The sequence below is a fragment of the Balaenoptera physalus genome (assembly GCF_965194825.1).
Source record: "Balaenoptera physalus genome assembly, chromosome: 10".
Classification (NCBI taxonomy): Eukaryota; Metazoa; Chordata; class Mammalia; order Artiodactyla; family Balaenopteridae; genus Balaenoptera; species Balaenoptera physalus.
Genome location: NC_138889.1, coordinates 69,829,676 through 69,851,061, shown reverse-complemented (window position 1 = coordinate 69,851,061; position 21,386 = coordinate 69,829,676). Strand labels below are relative to the sequence as shown.

Here is a 21,386-nt window from a genome sequence, read left to right as displayed (position 1 = left end):
AGAATTTGAACACAGGGCTCCTTGACGCTTACAATTTTACTTACCCCACCACGCCATACTGCCTCCCCAGCAAAATGAAACATGTCCTAGCTTTGCTGGTTTATCCTTTTCACTTCTAAGGCTCTCACTGAAGTCAGTGGATTCCTAAAGACAAGTGCCAAGCCTTCCTGATCGGGAATATGACCAAACATTTCATTGTATCGAAAGCCCTGACAATGGCTGTAGAGGTAGGCAGGGACTCCAAGCAGTGAGAAACAGTTACCATTTTTGTCAAGAACCCTACTTCTGATGGGTGGATTTGGGTTCTCTTTGCAAGGAAATGCACAGAGTATTGTAAGAAAAGGAGCAAATATTTATTAACCATCTCTCCCATGCCAGGCACTGTGCTAGGGCTCCCACATACATTGTTTTAGCCAATCCTCACCACAAATCCAAGGAACAAGTATAATTTTCACTCCCACTTCAGAAACACAGAAGCTGAGGCACAGAGGGGTAAAGTCAGGCTCCAACGTTTCCAGAGAGACAATAACCACGCAGCTACAGAAGCTGAAACCACAGGGCCTCTCACGTGGACCGGCCCTTGCAGGGCTCTGGGAGCAGCCCCACAGGTTTGCCTGCATGACTTTGTATGAGCTTCAGGCCTCACAAAATCTGGGTCTGCCCCTGCTGGTACCATTATTCTCGAATAACTGAACTTTTAAGAGAACTGAAGCCCTAACCTTTCCCTATGTTGTTTACATGATCACACACAGAGATATGTGTTTTCAGTGTCTGCTTTCTCACATTTTATATCCCAAATACAGAAGGCTAAAGACATCACATCAGAAATTAAAGAGACAATACCCCTAATATACACACATATATATATCACTGAATCGCTTTGCTGTATACCTGAAACTAACACAATATTGTAAATCAACTGTGCTTCAATTTTAAAAAAGAGACAATACCCCCCATTGACCCCAATTCACTAGCTACACCACTGCTGGATGGTTTCCACAAACACATAGATTTCTTTCAGTTTCATTCCTCACTCAAAACTCTCTGCTGGTTCCTTATTCGTTATGGCATTTCACGTCTTTTTACTTTTGGTCTTTGCAGGTACTGTTCCCTCTGCCAGAATAGTCTCCTCACCTCCCTGGTAACCTCCTGTTCCTTCTCCAGTTCTTGTCTTAACAGATCACCCCTTCCAGGTGATTAGGCTGACCAACCCCCTTCCCCATCGAGATCAGTTAGGAACTTCGTGATTCTGTCCTCATTCCACCCTAAAGCTTGTTCCCATCACAGCCCTCGTCCCCCTGTATTGTGGTTTATTCACATGTCTGTGTCCCTCAATGGACCATAAACTTCTCAAAGGCAGGAAATGTCATACTTATCGTTAGAGACCTACTGTCTTAATGTCCAGTACAAAGCAGGCCTTCACCAGATGAATTCTGTTTGCATCTAAGAATCTGAAGCTACCAGTAGAACAGTTACTATTCATTGCTTTACCTTGTGCCAGGTAATGTGCTGCTTTAATTTCATCATATATATATTTCATCATGTATATATATATCTCCTTTAATCATTATTTCAGCTCTATAAGATAGGAAACCACTATTATCCAAATTTTAGAGGAGAAAACGAAAGTTCATAAAGGTTTAGAACGTGACTGGCCCAAGGCCCTACAGCTGATAAAGGGAGCTACAGGTGGTAAAGGGAGAAACCAGGACTTTGACTCCAAGTCCAGGCTTTGAATCAGTACCAACATTGCTTGAACACCCAACTGTTTCTCCTGAATTTATCTTAATCCCTGAATTGCAAAGAACATTCACACTAGCAGAAGAGAGACTGGACAGACCAGAAATCCAAGGCCCACAGGCTGACTGATACTCTGGGAATTTCAAACTGGACAACCAGTTTGATTTTGAAAGTGGGAAGCAGTTGTGGATTGAGCACCACAGGTCCATGTTGACAGTTCCACAGCGGGTGACAAGGTCTCACTGTTTTGCCCGGATGGTTAGACCGGCACTGTTTTCAGACCACAGACATGGGCCCGAGCCCGCTGTTCCAGATCCGCCCGCAGGGATTCCTACCTGCTTCTCCTCTCAGCGTCTTCTCTAGCATCACGCCCTGGATCTCGGAAGCCCTCTGCCACTCCTCCACCTCTTCCAGCTGCCTTTGGATGGCCTGCAATGCCAGGATCATACGTCACGCAGGTACTTTCAACGTGCAGAGTCATGCAAGGGCGCCACTTCTGCCGCCTACTTTCCAAGAGGAAGAAGCCCTTTCCCTCGTGATGCCACCTCCTTGATTAACTGGGTAAGAACCTATGAATTCCCAAAACAACTAGAACTTGACATTTCCTTTCTTTAAGTATGAAAACATAAAGCAAGGAGTCTGTGTGTAAGCTCAATTTGCCCCCAAGGAGACATTAAAACACTCCCCTTTGACCAGGCCAGTCACACAGACACGCTCTCAGGCAGAGGCTGCTGGGCTGGGTGGGTGGTCCTCGTAGTTCCTGGACTCCTCGGAGCCTCGGCCTCTGACCACGGTGACGGCATAGCCATCAGAACTACAGTCCCTACCCAGAGTAGGACAGGATCTCCGGGGGCAAACACAGGGCACGTTTCTTTTCCCAAGAAGAACCGGCAGATACCTCCCAAGAAGTTGTTCTGGAGCAGGAGACGTGGGCCAACTCCTGGGGCTGGGTGTCCCTCCCTTGGTTTGTCCTACTCCTGTCCTCAGCTACAAATGGGCAACCTATCCTTTCACTGCACCACGGGGGCTCTTGATTGCCTGTGGAAGTGCACTGTGGCTTATTACTAGCAGTTTATTAAGACAAGACAGAAATGTTTATCCCGTTAAGGCACCCCCTCCATAACCTTAACCTAACCAACCATCAAGGCACCTAGCGAGGCTTGGGATCACGACTGCGTTGGCCTTTACATGTTTATTTTCCTTACCAGCTACCTCTCGCTTGTATATTAGGAAGGAAAATGAAGGGAAAACCTTTCCTCTGTACATTCTGTTCATCCCCGTCCATTTTCTCTGCTTTCAAACACACGCTGCCAAAAGGCACATCTCTTGACAGAACAGACTTTGCACCTGGCAGACCAGTTGTGTTCAAGGAAGTGGCAGCTGTCTGGGCAGGTAGAACGTGTGTGTTCTTCCTTTCCTACCTTCCTCTAGCTCTGTCTCACTCCTCTTCCTCCTTAACTCCACATCGTTCTAAGTCTCCCCTGGATTCAAAGTACAATCGCTGAGGCATCTGCAACCCGTGAAGAGGCCCAAGCAAGGGTGGCGGTGGGAGGGATGGGGACGGAGCAGCCACCTGGCTTCCTGTCTCAGCTGAGAGTGTTTAAGCCCCGAACATAAAATCTGAAATAGATGGAAATTCTATCTAAAACTACTTGTAATTTTATGCCCTCTTCCTCTCTGTCTCTCTTTTAAAGACAATTATATCTTTATAGATCTGTCTCTTGCTGGCACGGTGTAGAATTGCTAAAGGAAGGGAAACATTTAAATGACTTTATTACTGATTACTTTGCAATTATGGCCCTATAATTGTTATGGACTGAGTAGTGCCCCCTCCACCCCCCCCACCCCCCCCCCACCCCCAGCCCCGCCACCCCGCCAAATTCATATGTTGATGTCCTAATCCCTAAAGAGACTGTGTTTGGAGATAGGGCCCTTAAGGAGGTAAATAAGGTTAAGTGAGGTCATACCAGTGTGCCCTAATCCAACAGGACTAGTGTCCTTATAAGAAAAGGAAAAGATACCAAAATTCTCTCTCTCTCTCTTTCTCTGAATGCACACAGAAAAAAAGGTCATGTGAAGACACAGCAAGAAGGCAGCTGTCTACAAGCCGGGAAGAGAGTCCTCACCAGAAACCAATCCTGCAGGCACCTTGATCTTGGACTTCCAGCCTCCAGGACTGCGAAAGAATAAATTTCTGTGGTTTAAGCCACCCAGTCTGTGGTATGTCATTATGGCAGCTCAAGCTGGTTGATATGGTGGTCATTCTTTAGAAACTAAGGATGAAAATCTCAAAGATTATACAGGACTGGTATGGGTGCTAGCAGATTAGGCCTCAAAAGGCCATCGTAATTCTTCTGTTATCACTGCCTACTGTCTGGAGTAAAAATAGAAGGAGGGGAAATTGCTGAGTTTGCCAATCCATTTCATAAAGACTGCTCATGTTCTCAGAAGGAAAAGTTGAAATGTTTCAAGAAAGCCTGTTTCAGAAGTTGAGAATGGACAGAGGGAATTTATGGGAAGTTTTCCCAGCCACTAGGTGAAGGGGGTGGCTCCAAGTCAGTCACTGAGAAGAGTAAAGGAGGCTGGAGTAAGTGACTTCCTGTTTTTGTCAGAAACAAATTACAGGACTACCCGGCCTGATAAAGCGAACAACTGGAAGAAGGGATGTAGGGTATGCTGCATTAACATGAGTGGTCATTTTAAGTCCTTCTGTCCTAAAACCCAACTGTCCCCCAAGGCTAGGTTTGGGGTCCTCAGGGAGAGGGGGTGTGCCTTGACTTTCTGCTTCATTTTGCAGGTGGGCAGATCAACTTGGGCAGAAATGTTTGGAGTAAAAAATCAGCCCAGGAAATCTGTAGCAGAATGCTAGATGCTTGTGTGTTCAACTAACCTTGGAATAGAGACAGCCCCAGTAGTTGTCAGCTCAGCAAAGACACTGTCAGAAGGTCAGGGGAAGGTTGTGTCCTCACAGAGGACAAAACTAAGGCCACTGGTGTGTGGCACTAAGGGCCTGGGATTGTTCCCAAGGCCGTGTGTTGGCTGCTGTTCCAGCTCACTTTGCAGGACACGCGTCTGCAGATGGAAAGGAAGCTGGGAGTGGGTCAACTCAACACCTGGGCCCTCCAGGCCCCAGAGTCCCACCAGGGATTGAGTCAGAGCCTTTAGAATAGCCACAAGCCCAGTTGCTCAGAGAAGAGAGACCTATCTTTCCCCAGTGCAATACAGATTTCCAAAGGCTTCCAGATCCAGATCCCCAGGATCCCAGACCCACTCACTCAGCTCAAGTTTGTTTTCTGACCTGAGCTTTATGAAGTCTTTTCAATTCTTCTTGCTTAACCAATTGTTTTGTTGCTTTTTCTAGCTTCCTTCGTCTTCTTAGTGTCTTCCTCTCCTACAAAAACCAAGAAGAAAAAAATATGTCTTGAAAAATGAAGCTGAAATTTACAAAATACTGTCACACACTCTGCCCTCTCCAACCAAACCACTGCTTAGCTTCTAGAACAACAATGTCAACAGAACTTTCTGCAGTGATGGAAATGTTCTGTATCTAGGCATAAGATTGCCTTCCCTACTTCACTTTGCTTGTACAAATACGTCATTAATACCACTGGGTTCTCTGTGTGCCTGGGCTAGTAGAATACAGAACATTCAAAATTGAGGCATTTAAAATAGCTGTCCAGATCCTGACGGTGTCTCTTCCAGGTTTTAGACAGCAGAGAAAGGAGAAGTAGTGGTGTGGCCAGCTCCACATATTGGAAGTTTCAGGAGACTCTTCTGATTGGAGAAGCAGCAGAGAATAACGTTTGAGCACTGGGCCCAGGAGCCATGCAAAGCTGGCATTCAAACCCCCGCTGAGCTGTGTGAGCTTCGGGATGTCATACAACTTTCTGAACTTCAGCGTCCTCTTCAGAGCGATGAGAATGATTTAATGCCTACCTTGTAGGGATGGGATAAGGACTAAATGGGGTAAGGTGGGTCAAGTCCTTTGCAGAATACTTAAAAAAGATATGGGATAGATATTCAGTAAATACTATGATTTTTACTGTTACCAGTATGATTATTATATTATTATTATATAAATTAGCATGATTATAATTTCTTACTAAAATCTACTATTTTTCATATATGTGTGTGTATGTATGTAGTACGTATAATGTATGTATGTATACATCTTACATATACAAAATAAATGTCCAACTTGGGCCAGTTTTATTATGTGTGCCTTCTCGGAGTATACACATCAATTTTCTATATTAGGATGAGAATGAGAACATGCGAGAGACTTTTTTCTATGCTGGCAGAAATAAATATGGAATTAAAAACTTGTTACATCTAGCCTGGTGCCTGGGCATTCAGTAGCTCTGGCTGAGCTGAATATTTGCCCATTAAAAGGACTATAAATCCACAAGTGGGGAATAAACCTAACAGGCCTGACCCCAGGTCCATAATAGAGGTCAGAGATTTTACCTTAAAAGCAAGTGCCTTTCCAGGGCTTTCTGGATCCTTGTCATTCGGCCACCCATTCCATCACTCTCCTTAGGAGAGCATCCAGCTTTCAGGGCTCAGAATGTTTACAGATCATTGGTGAAAACATTTAGCTCAATGATGAAACTTGGTTTTTCTAAAATTCTCTGTAGGATGTAGAATCCTAAAGATCTTCATCCTTTCTTTCATCCTTGGAAGGAAATTTTGGCTCTCAGAACTCAAACTTATTCTATATCACATCTCTATTGCTAGAGGACAACTTCCAGATTGACTGTCAACCACTGCAGAGGTTCCAGGCCATTTGGGTGAGGGAACCTCTCCTTTAAGCAGCCAGGACCTTTCTGGGAAGGCTGGGTGGGGAGGGGCGTGGTGTTATTTAACAAATATCTCTTGAGCTTCCACTATACTAATCTACATAATAATTGCCAGCATTTTTTGAGTGCTATGTGCCAGACACGGTACTGATTACTCCACATGCATCATTTTATTTATTCCACAAATTACACTTATTTCACAGATAAGGAAATCAAAACTCAGAGAAGTTAAATAACTTGCCCAAGATGACACAATCCGGAATTGGTAGAGCCAGGAGCTAAGCCCAGGTAACCTGAATCCAGTGTCCACATTTCTATCGAGTTTATTCTGCCTTTCCTGTGCCAAATTCGGTGCAGATGCATCAAGGACCTCTGCTTTATAGAAATATCAAACTTTCCCCCTAAATTAAGACCATTCAAACAATTTCAGTGAGGGATGCCTTGACAGCATCGCGCTGTCTTAGCACTTCCCAGCAGCAAAGCTGCCAAACCCCAACTGCTTTATCAAGAGTCAGCAAAGCAGAACCTAGACAGGGAAAGAAAGTCCTTTACTGCCTTTTATTAAAAGATGTGGACATAGAAAAAAAGAAGGATGATTTATTAACAAACGCTCATATAGCCTTACATTGCACCAGGCACGGTTCTCACATCTTCAATAATGGTGATGACGATACAGAGAAGAAAGGAAAACGTCTAAGGGCTAAGGAAGAAACAGATGAAGGACAGAGAAAGGGAGAAATCTGGCAGGACTGAAGACAAGCTGCCTGTCCCCCTCTCTCTCAGATCCAGGCATTAACTTGAGGGGAGGGGGCAGAGCAAAGAGGCGAGGCTGCATATCCTGTCTCCAGTTTCCTTTGCAAAGGTTCACTTGAGCTGACGTGGGCTCTGTGCCATGTGGCTGGGGACACACCTATGTGGGGCAGAAGAGATAAAGAAACTAGAAGGGAAAGCACTTCCCTTGTTCCTTCAGTGTGAGCCCTTGGGAAGTCATAAAGAAGGAACCTTTTTGCCAGCTTCCCTGCCTGAAGAGTGGGCCGTGTTGGAAGCCAGGTGAAGCGGGCAAGGTTTACCACACTGCAGGCTTATGTGATGACTGGCTCTGTTCTGGTCCAGCAGGAGGACAAGGAGCTATTCGCAGCGCTTGCCCTAGGTATCATGGTCTTGCCATTTCGATGGCTTTCAGCCACTCCATTCTTTTGGTCCCCATGAGTGGCAGAATGGCTGATGCTGGGGCTTCTGCCTCATTTGAATACAGAATTAACTCAGGGTCACTCAAGGGGGTGAGAGGGTCTGTAAGGAAATCCCAGAAATCAACACGACACATAGAATTCATTGGTACTGAGTGTCTAACTAATCATGGACACCCACGGTTAGAAATCAGAAATCTCTACGTATTCTCTTCTTCTCATTCTCTCTCTCCCCACCACGTCCCAGCTCTCTCCTGACTTGCTCCAAGGTGGGCCGTGGGGAGCTGGAACCCCTGAAATGACTTGAGATGATGCCAAAGCTCCTAGCGCTAGATATGGAAAAGTTGAGTTTAAGTAAATAAATTTGGTTCTCTCTCTTTCTCCACAGATCCTTACTGCTCCAAAAAATAAACACTGCCAGAGCAGTGAACTGCTTCTGTCTGCCCAGGAAGCATATGATGTCCAGCCATTCAGCTCTTCCAGCCCCAGAGGATAAAGAAAACAATGGTGGGATTTGGTCACGGGATGCGTGTCTCCGTGTATGTAACATACAGACACATTTAAAGACATACAATGACGTTTGTGTTTTTTAATCCATGGGCATGGGAGTTATTTAAAGCGTTCTCCAGAAATTAATGCTCATTAAGCAAAGAGAAGGACTGCCATTCCCCCGCCGGCACACGGCTAGTCAGTGGGGATCCTCAGAGTCTAGATGCAACTGCATGGTACATTTCGTATTTCTGATTAGAATAAACATAACGTTTGCCATGCAATCTGCCTCTAGTGCTTCTTAAATGAAGCTGTGCTACCCCTAGGGAAATACACATCTGCTTGTTTTAATTTTTTCGATGGTTTGCTTGTTGGATCACCACTTTAAGAGCTGCAGTCACCAAATGGTTTCAAGTAAATATGTCTGTTTTTTCCCCCTTCCCACTTTGACATCTCTGAGAAAGGCAAGTTTCTAAAAGTTAAACAATATATATATATAAAGGTAATTCTTAGGGGGTTCCAGGTAAAAAGAGCGGCTGCTGTCAGATGCAATGAAACGTGATCCTCCTAATGAAACTGCTGCAGCTGGAGCCCACATTGGGTCTGAAATCTGGATGGTAAACGGCCCCCGCAAGCCAAGGCCCCCTTTGGTTTGCCAAGTGTTGTTACCTTTGACCGCAAGAAAGGCTGAGGATCGAATTCTTCATCTGCAGAGGAGGTGGTGGTGGAAGAGGTGGAAGAGGCAGTCCCTGTCACCTGCGTTCTGACGGGGACGTGCTTGGGACCTGAAATGGGAACAGAAGAACTCACTGAACTCCTAGCTTCTTCTCCTGCATCATGACCCAAAGCCACCTCTCCCTCCTCCCTGCTACCCCCATTCTCTTCCTCCCTGCGCTCCCCTCACTGCACCTGCCATGAGTGTGAGGCGGCAGCACCTAAGGGCAACTGAAAATTTGGCCCTCTACGTTAATTACATTTCTGGGTCCCTGCCAAGAGCTTTGCAGCTCTCTTTTCATGTGAAAAATAAAAAGGTATTATGCAGAAATCAATTAATTCCTTAAACACCATTTATATGGTGTGTTGCTAGGAATGCATTCAGAGATGAAATCTATTATTAAAATTCATGTCTGAAGTTAGCTGAGTTACCTAAATGCTTGTGTAAGGTTTGTTCTGCAGAGTAATTGAATGCAAAAAAGTCGGAGCCAGCTCTTAAACAAATCGCCCTTCTGCGGCTCACAGCATCTGGCACCCATTTTTACTACATGACATCTGCTCAGTGTAAAAGGGCTGGCGTCAGAATGTCTGGTCATAGAAAAAAAAAAAATCCCAAATGTAATCAGAAGCAAAAGGACTCTAAGCCTAAGGTTTTATCACATAGTCTCATGCAACATAAATATTTCATTAATTATGGCTAAACAAATGCCAATTTTATTTTCCCAACTTGCAGATATTATCACATCATCGAAGTGATGATTCAAATGCCAGGAAAGGCGGTTTAAGATAGGGAGGGCTCAACAATTCAGGGCCCACGGGAGAGCTGAAGTCGAGGGGAGATGCCAACCCCTGAAAAAGAGGTAGATGGTTAGAGGCAGGAAAGGGCCTGTGTTCGCTCAGATCTCTTTGTGATCTGACTGGGAACCACGTGTGATAAAGTGTTCCAGGTGCCACAGGAGATTTTTATTCTTCTCAGCTAGAACATCTGCCCCTACACATCAACCTGATGCAGAGTTAATGATTAATATCTGGATTAACGCACCCTGAACACTGGATATCAGAACCAGCTAGGACTCCATGATAGGAGATTTACTGATCTTTACTCTGCCGCGTCAGCTTCTATCTAAAGAGAAATACGTGTTGGGTGGGGAGGGAGGAGGAGAGGCAATTCCAAGCTGACTAACATTCTCTCCAGCCTGCCTTTTCTTCCCCGTAATTTTCAACTATTCACCCCAGTGGGAGAGGCCAAGTTTTAAAAATTAAGGGTAATTTTAACCTCCAGGAACACATTTACATATGCTGTTATTCAAAGCAAAATAATGCAAAACATCTATATAATAACACAGCCTCTCTGGGGAGAGAGTTAACTGTTTTCCACTTTAATTTGCCAGATGGGAACGCTCAGGTGAAGAGAAAATCAGGAGCCGCATAATAACGGTGGACGCATCGTTAGTGGGGAGCTGAGACTGTTTCCCAGCCCCAGCCACTAAATCACCACTGAGTACTTTAGTCACTGAGTATTCCCTTCTTAGTGTGTGAGCTTGAGGAACTAACTTCACCTCCTGAGTTTCTGGGGATCATGACATCTAACTTGCCGAACTGTTGTAGAAGAGTAAACATAAGCAATATAAAGAGCCTAACACAGTGCCTGGTTCATTGCAGGTGCTTAAATAAATGTCGTCATCATCATCCGCTGCCTCTCCCAGAAGATGAAGCAGCAGCCATTGCTTCATCATCATCATTGATCCCAACGAACAATACTGCAATATTAGTAAAACTGCCTAATCTACCGTCATTTTATGGAGGAAGTATAATAACCTAAATCTGAAACTTTTTCTAACTGTCAAAAATAAATTTAATATTTCCACTGAGTTTTATTTTGAAATTGAGGAGAAAACGTTCCCAGATATAATGCATTTCTTAAACTTCTGGCAAAGTTATATAAAGTTAAATAGTTACCCCTGAATCTCTTCCCCTTTACTCTCTTCCATCATAGAACCATTCATTCTAGTTTACTTTTCATTTGCAAGCTTAAAAAATTTGCAGCATTGTTCTACTCTGGCTATAATGGAGTGACTGATTCTGGGATTGATCTCCCACCACAAAGCACTAGAAGTCAGGATGAAATATATGAAGCAGCTGTTTCCAGACACTGGACAAGAGGCAAGTACAGAGCTGTGATAAAGGCGGGAACAGAGCTTACATGAGGTAAGCCCTACAATCACAGTAGCTTTCTGCCTACAGGCACTTTCCAGAACACAGTGCAGGTAGGAGGAACCTAAACAGAGCATAGCAGATTCATTGAGTTGAGAAGACAAAGGTCACCGTTTGAGTGGGCTGAGGCAGTTGGAATATGTGGGGAAGAGTACTGAGAGGAAGGAGCTATCCAGAAAACAGACTTCAGAAATAAGCATAAAAGTCAACTTGAGTCTGTTGCTTAAACTATAGATGCATAGAGAGAAATTGCATGAGGTTGGGCCGACAACTGCTGAAGAGTTACAGGGTAAATAATCTCTAAAGCTTTCACAAGACTGGAAAATGTTCAAGTTTTACCCAAATAGGGTAGAGCAAATGTTGGGGGCATTAGAGTGGAGACGACAGAAGAGTCGCACTTGAGTAACAGGGATAAATTAGCTCTAGAGTAAAGGTCATTATAGACATAACTGAATAAGCTTAAAAACCAGCCTTGTAAGAAACAAATTGATCTGCAAGTTACTCTACTGCCTGCCAAACATTCTTTAATGCCTATATAACATTCTTTAAATGAGGAAACAAAATCTAGACACTCTAAAATGTAATATTTACAAAATCTAACAGCCAGTAAGCAGTTACTAGATACACAAAAAAGCAGGACAATGAGTCTGATAATCAAGAGAAAAATCAATCAATAAAAGCAGACTCAGAAATGATGAAATTAGCAGACAAAGATTTAAAAAGAGTTATTCTAAATGTGCTCAAGAATTTAAAAAGAAAACATCAACAGAATAAGGACAGAAACAAAAAATATTTTTAAAAGAACCAAATGGAACCTATGAAGATGAAAACTACAAAATCTGAAATGAAAATTTCACTGGATCAGTTTAACAACAGACTAAATACTGCAGAGGAAAATATTCATTGAAATTAAATAATAGCAATAAAATAAAAACTATCTAAAATGAAGCACAGAGAAAAAGAGACTGAAAAAATGAATAGAACCTCAATGACCCGTGGGACAATATCAAGTGGTCTAAAATACATGTGATTGGAGTGCCAGGAGACAGAGGGAGAATGACAGGAACAGAAAACATAGTTGACGTAATATTGCTGAAAATCATGCAAATTTAATGAAAATTGTAAATCCACAGCTTCAAGAAGCTCAAAAACCCACAAACAGGGTAAACACAAAGAAAATCATAGCAAGCCTCATGATAATGAAATTGCCAAAAACCAGAGATACAGATAAAATCTTAAAAGCAGACAGAGAAAAATGATACATTTCATACAGAGAAACAAAGATAAGAATGTCCATGGACATCTTGTCAGAACCTAAATATGCCAAGAGACAATAGAACATCATTAAAATGCTGAAAGAACAAAAAAAAAATCTGTCAACTTATGATTCTATGTCCAGTGAAACGACCCATTCAAAATGAAGCAAAAGGGGCTTCCCTGGTGGTCCAGTGGGTAAGACTCCACACTCCCAATGCAGGGGACCCAGGTTTGATCCCTGCTTGGGGAACTAGATCCCGCATGCACACCGCAACTAAGAGTTCGAAGGCCACAACTAAGAAGTCTGCATGCCTCAGTGAAGATCCCGTGTGCAGCAGCTAAGACCCGGCACAGACAAAATAAATAAATAAATAAATAAATATCAAAAAAAAAATTCTCCTTACCTTCCTTGTTTTTTTAAAAAAAAAAATGAAGCAAAAAGAAAGGGGTTTTTTTGTTGTTTTTTTTTGCTTTTTTTAGGAGAAAGAAGTTAGGATAATTTGTTGTTAGCTGACATGGATATTAAAAAGTTTTAAAAAGTTCTGTAGCAGAAGGAATATACCAGATGGAATGAAGAGGTTCAGAAATGGTAAATATAAAATAATTTTTCTTTGTGGTTCTTCATTTCTTTAAAAGACAATTGACTGTTTAATGTAAGATAGTGTGAAATAATAAGAAATATACCTACAGATCTTCCTCTGCTTACAATGGGGTTACATCCCGATAAACCCATCCAAAGTTGAAAATATTGTAAGTTGAAAACTCATTTAATACACCTAACTTACTAAATGTTGTAACTTAGCCTAGCATACCTAAATGTGCTCAGAACACTTACATTGCCTACAGTTGGAAAAAATCATCTAAAACAGAGCCTAATTTATAACAAAGGGTAGACTAGCTCATGTATTGATAGATTACTGAACACTACACTGAAAGTGAAAAACAGAATGGTTGTGTGAGTACAGAGTACAGGCTGTAAGTGTATCGGTTATTTACCAGCCAGGTCTCCTGGCTGACTGCGAGCTGTGGCTCTCTGGAGAGTATGGTACCACATATTGCTTGCCTGGGAAAAGATCAAAATTCAAAATGTGAAGTATGGTTTCTAATGAATGCATATTGCTTTTGCATTACCATAAAGTCAAAAAATTGCAAATTGAACCAGTGTAAATCAGGGACTTTCTGTATTGGTCTCTGCCCCTGGCTTCTGCTAATATTTGATCTTTGACCCCAATTCCTGACAAAAAGGTCCTAAAACCCTTGGAATTTCCTAGGTGATAGGAGTATCTTTTGTTCTAATGAGGTGGCTCTTGGTGGGCTTGTGGATGGGGACTGGTCACTAGAAAGACCAAGCCATGATTAGAAGCTTGGAACTATCATCCCTACCCCTCCATCTTCTGAAGAGGGGAGAGGGGCTGGAAAATGAGTTAATAATCGATCATACCTATGTGATGAAGCCTCCATAAAAATCCCTGAAGTACAGCATTTAGAGAGCTCCCAGATTGGTGAACACATCCATGTGCTGGGAGGGTGCTGCACCCCAGCTCCATGGGGACAGAAGCTCCTGTGCTTGGGACCCTTCCAGACTTCACCCTATGTATTTCTTCATCAGGCTATTCATCTGTATCCTTTATCATATCCATTATAATAAACTAATAAGTATAAGTAAGTGTTTCCCTGAGTTCTACACAAGACTAGCAAATTATTGAACCCAAGGAAGGAACTGGGGGAACCTCTACTTATAACCAGTCGGTCAGAAGTATAGGTGACAACCTGTAAGGATATAGAAGATTTGAGCAAACACTACTAATACATTTGACCTAATTGACTGATATAAAACAACATCCCCAATAACTAGAGAATATAATTTTTTTTCAGAGCACATGGAACATTCACTAAATTGGTGATATGCCAAGCCATAAAGCAAGTATCAACAAATTTCAAAGGACTGAAGTCATACATAGTATGTCTTCTGACAACAGTGAGGTTAAGCTAGAAATCAATTAAAAAAATATATAAGTAGAACACTTCAAAATGATTAGAACTTAAGCAATACTTTCTAACAACCTACAGATCAAAGAAGAAATAAAAATAAATTTAAATTAACTGATGATAAAAAATATGGTATAACAAAATGACTAGAATGCAGCTAAAGCGATGATTAGAGGGGAATTTAAAGCTTTAAATGTATACATTATGCAAAAGAGAAAAGTTGACAATTGATGCTCTAAGATCTACTTCAAGAAACTAGAAAAAGAACCACCAAATGAACCTAAGGAAACCGAAAAGGAAGAAAATACTCAAGATAAGAACAGATTATGAAAGACAATAAAGACAAAGCAGAAATAAAATAGAAAATTAACAGAGCAAAAATTTTCTTCTTTAAAAAGATGAATAAAATTGATAACCACCACAAAGAATGATTGAGAAAAGAGACAGAAAACACACTTACCAATACTGGGGATAAAAAGTCCTACAGAGTACTAAAGGAAGCTAGTAACCATAAACCATTTTATGACAATAAATTTGAAAATTTAGATTAAATGGACAAATTTATTGAAAAACACAACTTATAAAACTGACATAAGAAGAAATAGAAAATCTGAGTAGTTACATATCTAACAAAAGGAACCCTCATACACTGCTGGTGGGAATATAAATTGGTGCAGCCACAGTAGAAAACAGTGTGAAGGTTCCTCAAAAAATTAAGAATAGATCTACCATATGATCCAGTTATTCTACTTCTGGGTATTTATCCAAAAAGCACAAAACACTAATTTCAAAAGATATACACACTATGCTACGTTCATCACTATGTTACGTTCATCACAGATATACACACTATGCTACGTTCATCACTATGCTACGTTCATAGAGATGTGGTATAGGAGAGAATACTACTCAGCCATAAAAAAGGATGACATCTTGCCATTTGTGACAACATGGATGGACCTTGAGGATTTTATGCTAAGTGAAATAAGATGGAGAAAGACAAATACATATGAGTTCACTTATATGTGGAATACAAAAATAAATAAATTAATGAACAAATCAAATCAAACCAAATAAAAACAAACATGTGGATACAGAGAACAGAGTAATGGTTACCAGAGGGAAGAGGGTACCAGAGGGAAAAATGGGTAAAGAGGGTCAACTGTATGGTGATGGATGGGAACTAAAACTTTGGTTGTGAGCACACAGTAGTGTATATAGGAGTCAAAATATAATGCTGTACATGTTAAGCACATAATGTTATAACCAATAAAAAAGTACCTATAAAAATAATCTACAGCAAATAGAAAGATAAGCCTTCTGATATTGGGTTAAAAAGATAATGATCTATTTATTACCACTTCTATTTAGCATTGTATAGGCGGTCCCAGGCAGTACAAGAAAATTAAATAAAAGGTATACAAACTGGAAAGGAGGATGTCAAACTGTCTTTATTTTCAGACAACATGATTATCTGTGTAGAAAATCTCACAAAAAAGCTACTAGAGGGCTTCCCTGGTGGCGCAGTGGTTGAGAATCTGCCTGCTAATGCAGGGGACACGGGTTCGAGCCCTGGTCTGGGAAGATCCCACGTGCTGCAGAGCAACCAGGCCCGTGAGCCACAACTACTGAGCCTGCGCATCTGGAGCCTGTGCTCCGCTACAAAAGAGGCCGCGATAGTGAGAGGCCCGCGCACCGCGATGAAGAGTGGCCCCCGCTTGCCACAACTAGAGAAAGCCGTCGCATAGAAACGAAGACCCAACACAGCCAAAAATTGATTAATTAATTAATTAATTTTTAAAAAAGTAACAAATGTTCAAGTACAATTGGTGTCTTAAAAAAAAAAAAAGCTACTAGAATAATAAGTGATTTTAGCAAGGACAACAGAAAAAGTCAATTGTGTTTCTACATATTAACAGTGAGCAACTGAAAATCAAAATTAAGAAAGCCACTCCATTTACAGTAGTAACAACAACAAACTGTAAAATTCTTAAGGGATACATTTAACAAAATATGCGCAGGAACTACACACTGAAAACTAAGAAAACCTAAATAAATTAAGAGATATTCCATCTCCATGGACTGAAAGACTCAGTAGGTATCAATTTTTCCCAAATTATTTAGAGACTAAAAACAATCCCAATCAAAATTCCAGCAGGCTTATTTGGTAGAAATTGACTAGCTGAATTTAAAATTTTTATGGAAACACAAAAGACCTAGAACAGCCAAAATAACTTTTAAGAACAAAATTTGAGGACTCCCACTACCTGTTTGCAAGACTTACTCTAAATCTCTAGTAATCGGGACTTCCCTGGTGGCTCAGTGGTTAAGAATCCACCTGCCAATGCAGGAGACATGGGTTCATTCCCTCGTCCTGGATGATCCCACATGCTGCGGAGCAACTAAGCCCGTGCGCCACAACTAGTGAGCCCACGTGTACTGAAACCCACGAGCCTAGAGCACATGCTCTGCAACAAGAGGAGCCACCACAATGAGAAGCCCGTGCACCACAACAATGAGTAGCCCCCGTTCGCCGCAACTAGAGAAAGCCTGCGCACAGCAATGAAGACCCGACGCAACCAAAAATAAATAAATAAATAAATAAAAATAAATCTCTAGTAATCAAGAGAGTATAAGGATAAACATACAGATCAATGGAACAGAGTAGAGAGTACAGAGGTAAACCCACACGTATATAGTCAACTGATTATCTGTAAAGATGACATTGTAACACAATGGGGGAAGAAGAGACTTTTTAACAAGTGGTGCTTTAACAATTGGATATCTATGGGCAAAAAACTTTGACTTTTATTTACTATAAGAAATTAATTAGAATTGGATTATAGACTTAAGCCCAAAAGCTAAAAACTGTAAAACTTCTGAGAGAAAACATAGGAGAAAGCCTTAGTAACTTTGGGTTTAGAAAGATTTCTTAAATCTAATTCAAATTATTAAAAAGATTAATTAATTTGACTTCATCCAATTAAAAACTGCTGTTCTTTGGATGATGAAAATGAAAAGACAATCCACTAGCTGGGAGAAAATATTTGTAAACACATATCTGATAAAGGACTTATAACCAGAATTTTTATGAACTCTGACTAAATAGAGGGTTATAGTGTGTTCTCAGATCAGAAGACACAATATTCTAAAGCTATCAAATGTCTCTAAATTAATCAATTTAAAACTGTATCATTTATAACTGCACACACAAAAATTGAATACCAGGGAATATATGTAATGAAAATTTTGCAAGATCACTACAACTACAAAACACTGACAGAAATTGCAGAAGTCTTTAGGAATGTATCATGTCCAGGGATTTGAAGACTTACTATTATAAAGATGTTAATTTTCTCCAAATTTATCTCTGGAGTCAATGCAATACTAGTCATATGCCCAGAAAATATTTTTGTGGAAATTGATGAGTTGATTCTGTAAGTCATATGGAAAAGCAAAAGGCCAAGAATATCAAACAATCTTGAAGAACAAAGTGGAGAATTTACTTCAGACTATGAAGATTTATTATAAAACCACATAATGACAACAGTGTGATTCAGGTGCAAGGACAGACAAACCAGTGGAAATGAATAGAAGGTTCAAAAATGAACCTGCCTCATTAATGACAAAAGTGTCACTGCAATGAAGTGGGGGAAAAAGATGGCTTTTTAAATAAATGCTGCTGAATCAACTGGATAACAACATGGAAAAAAAATAAACACTCACCCTACCTCACAGAATATACAAAAATCTATCCTACGTTGGTCATAGATTTAATTATGAAAGATAAAATAATAAAGCTTCTATAACAGTGTTGTACAATAGAAATCCAACATGACCCATGTATGTCATTTAAAATTTTCTAGTAGCCACATTAAAAAATGTAAAAACAGATGAAATTAGTCTTAATCATATGTTTAGCTCAAATTTCAAAAATATTATCATTTCAATGTGTAATCAAATATAAAAATATTAATGAGATCTTTTACATTATTTCATTCAAACTAAGTCTTCAGAATCTGGTGCATATTTTATACTTACAGCACATCTTGTTTCTTGGTTTTTTTTTTCATATATAGCTCCTTTATTTGTAGAAAAGATTTGTGGAAAACAAGGTAAATTTTATAAAAATTACATGGCTCCCAAAATGAAACTCATCACTGGTGATAAATAAGTGACTGAAGTAATAACCAGTTTACCTGGGATGATTTGCCAGGATGCTCAAGGGGAGATATTACTTGGTACAGCCTGCTATATGCACCAAAATAATAGTTACTGACCTTTGAAATTTATGGAAAGAACCATACAAATGGTTTTCAGATATAACTTTAATTTTTGGAAGTACTTGAATGGTTTTTTAAAATTGTTAAATATTTATTTATTTATTTATTTTTGGCTGCGTTGGGTCTCTGTTGCTGTGCGCGGGCTTTCTCTAGTTGCAGTGAGTGGGGGTTACTCTTTGCTGCGGTGCGCGGGCTTCTCATTGCGGTGGCTTTTCTTGTTACGGACCACGGGCTGTAGAGCACAGCCTTAGTAGTTGTGGCTCACGGGCTTAGCTGCTTTGCAGCATGTGGGATCTTCCTGGACCAGGGCTCAAACCCGTGTCCCCTGCATTGGCAGGTGGATTCTTAACCACTGTGTCACCAGGGAAGCCCTTGAATGGTTTTAAACATGGGCTTGAATTTGTAAACATCTACAACTTTCCCCCACAAGGACTCCCAGCCCAAGAGTAAGCTGTGGCTTAACCGATCGGGAATGTCTGTGCTGTTGAAGGCCAGTGCTATTTTCCACGGAGGGGAACATCAACCATTTTCTGGCTTGTTACAACTTTCAAGGCCCTTATGTCTTTGATGCTGAGCATCTGGCCAGGGGCATTTTGTGAACCAGACAATGAGAGCTTCTTGGAATGAGCACATCTTGGTTTAGACAATACATTTTCAATAATTAAAGTGAAATGTAATCCTATCAAAAGAGAAACGTTGAGGTGAATAGAAAAATATTTTATACAGCTTCAGTTTTAAAATTTAAATCCATTAACATAAATAAAACTAAAAATTCAATTCCTTTCTCACACTAGCCCTATCTCAAGTGTGAAATAGTGGCTACCCTACTGGACAGTGCAATTCCAGAAGGTAACACACAACAGTATCTTTGTGACCTCAGGATAGGGAAAGATCTCATAAACAGGATGCAAAAATCAACAATAAGGGAAAATATTGATAAATTTGGCTTTATTAAAATAAGTGCCTTTGTTTATCAAAAACACCTATAGAGAGTGAAAAAGTGAGCGGAAGAGTGGGAGAAGATATTTTATATATATATATATCTGACAAAGGACTTATATCCATAATCTACACAGATTACAAACCAATAAGGAAAGGGCTGACTACATAATGAAAGCATGGACAAAAGACTTGAATAGAGATATCATACAAGAAAATATCTACATAAGCATGTGAACAGTAGTGCAACATCATTATCAGGTAAATGCCAATTAAAACCATGAGATACCACCACACTCCCATAAAAATGGTGACATCAACAAAACAAAACAAAACTGAGACTACAGAGTGTTGGCAAGGATGTGGGTCAAGGGGAGTTCTCAGTTCCTGCTGGAGGGTATATACATTGGCACAACCACTTTGGAAAACCATTTGACAGTACCTACTAAAGCAAACCAATCACACCTAACCCCAGGACCTAGCAATTCACTCCCAGGTATGTACTGACAGAGATTCTCTCTTCGCCCATACTCTAGCCAAGCTCACCTGAGCCCCCTCGACTAGACCTCAACCTTGGCCCATAGCAACTAGGCTCTCAACACAAATAGTTTAGCCCACCCACTTCTTCCTACACTGAAAGACTTAAACACTGGCAGTTTCTAACAGTTCAAGGCCACATCCCTAGGATGACCCAGTCCCCCTTAAAGTACCTTCCTGAGAAAACTCAAGACTGACAAATGAATTTACTGTTTGTTTTAGCCAACACCTGTCTGTAGGCTCCTGACCACACTTTCTTAGAGCCTTTACTAAAAAGGGCTTACAACTGTCAATCCTTCTTCTGTCCCTTTGAGATATATATGTATCTCCTACCACTCAGGAGGACCAGAAAGCCAGTCCTTTCAAATGCAATTATCAGGAAGGATAGGGCCTCTGTCTCCCAGTTTCTGGGGGAGGATAGAATCCTAACTTCAATCACTGCCAGCTAACAGACCCAGCTGACCTAACCAGCATTTACACTAACCAACCGTATAGAACTTTTCACTTCCCTGACTCTACTGAGACCCCACTCACCCCTCTCCCTATTCCCTCATTCTCCCTGTCAAACACCCAGCCACCTCTGGCAAAATCAAAGCTGAGTTCAGTTCATACTGAACTCTCTTCCCTACTGTAACAATAAATTACTAATTAAACTCTGTCCTTACCACTTTAACTAGTATCTGGCTTTGTTTATCTTTGACAATACCCAACAGAAACACTATGTATAAGGGTGCTGAAAGCAGCATTCTTCACAATAAAAACAACTGAAAACAACCTAAGTGTCCAGCATCAGAATGCACCAATAACGAGTGTCATATTCATACAAGCGAATAAAACAAGGTGGTGGAAAAGAGGAAACCAGTGCTACGCATATGGACATGGATCCACCCCCCTTAACGTTTAATGAAAGAAGCCAGGCACAAAAGAGCACATATTTGTATTAGTTTTCTATTGTTGTGGGAGCAGTGAACACCGTGTCAGCTTACAATAGCACCTACTGATTATCTCATAGTCATGTAGGTCAGAAGTGCAGGCCTGGCTCCACTGGGTCCTCTGCTCAGTGTCTCCCAAAGCTGTAGTCAAGGTGTCCACTGGGTTGGGGTCTCATTTGCAGCTAAGGGTTCTCTTCCAGCTCATTCAGATTGTTGGCAGAATTTAGTTCTTAGTGGTTGTAGGACACGGGGTCCATTTTCTTGCTGGCTGTCAGCTGGTTGTAGCTCCTGGAGGCCTCCTGCTCA

General features: G+C 41.0%; 1 protein-coding gene and 1 long non-coding RNA gene across 10 annotated transcripts in view; one reads left to right on the top strand and one right to left on the bottom strand.

The window, feature by feature from the left end:
* Positions 1-21,386, bottom strand: part of MICAL2 (microtubule associated monooxygenase, calponin and LIM domain containing 2) — a 231,315-nt gene that overhangs the window by 37,895 nt on the left and 172,034 nt on the right. For all 8 annotated transcript variants that reach the window (XM_082475982.1, XM_082475987.1, XM_082475985.1 and 5 more), the window contains 3 exons: positions 8,885-9,000; positions 5,039-5,131; positions 2,076-2,169 (listed from right to left, as the gene is read on the bottom strand). In XM_082475982.1, the coding sequence (XP_082332108.1) occupies positions 2,076-2,169; positions 5,039-5,131; positions 8,885-9,000 (303 nt within the window). The remainder of the gene's footprint in view (positions 1-2,075; positions 2,170-5,038; positions 5,132-8,884; positions 9,001-21,386) is intronic.
* On the top strand, positions 2,088-12,782 carry LOC309667517. 2 transcript variants are annotated; one of them, XR_014267795.1, is made up of 5 exons: positions 2,166-2,301; positions 2,949-3,132; positions 3,801-3,960; positions 5,102-8,265; positions 10,592-12,782. It is a non-coding gene; the product is annotated as an uncharacterized lncRNA (long non-coding RNA). The 2 variants fall into 2 exon arrangements; XR_014267796.1 differs by lacking the exon at positions 10,592-12,782 and having other exon boundaries at positions 2,088-2,301; positions 8,115-8,876.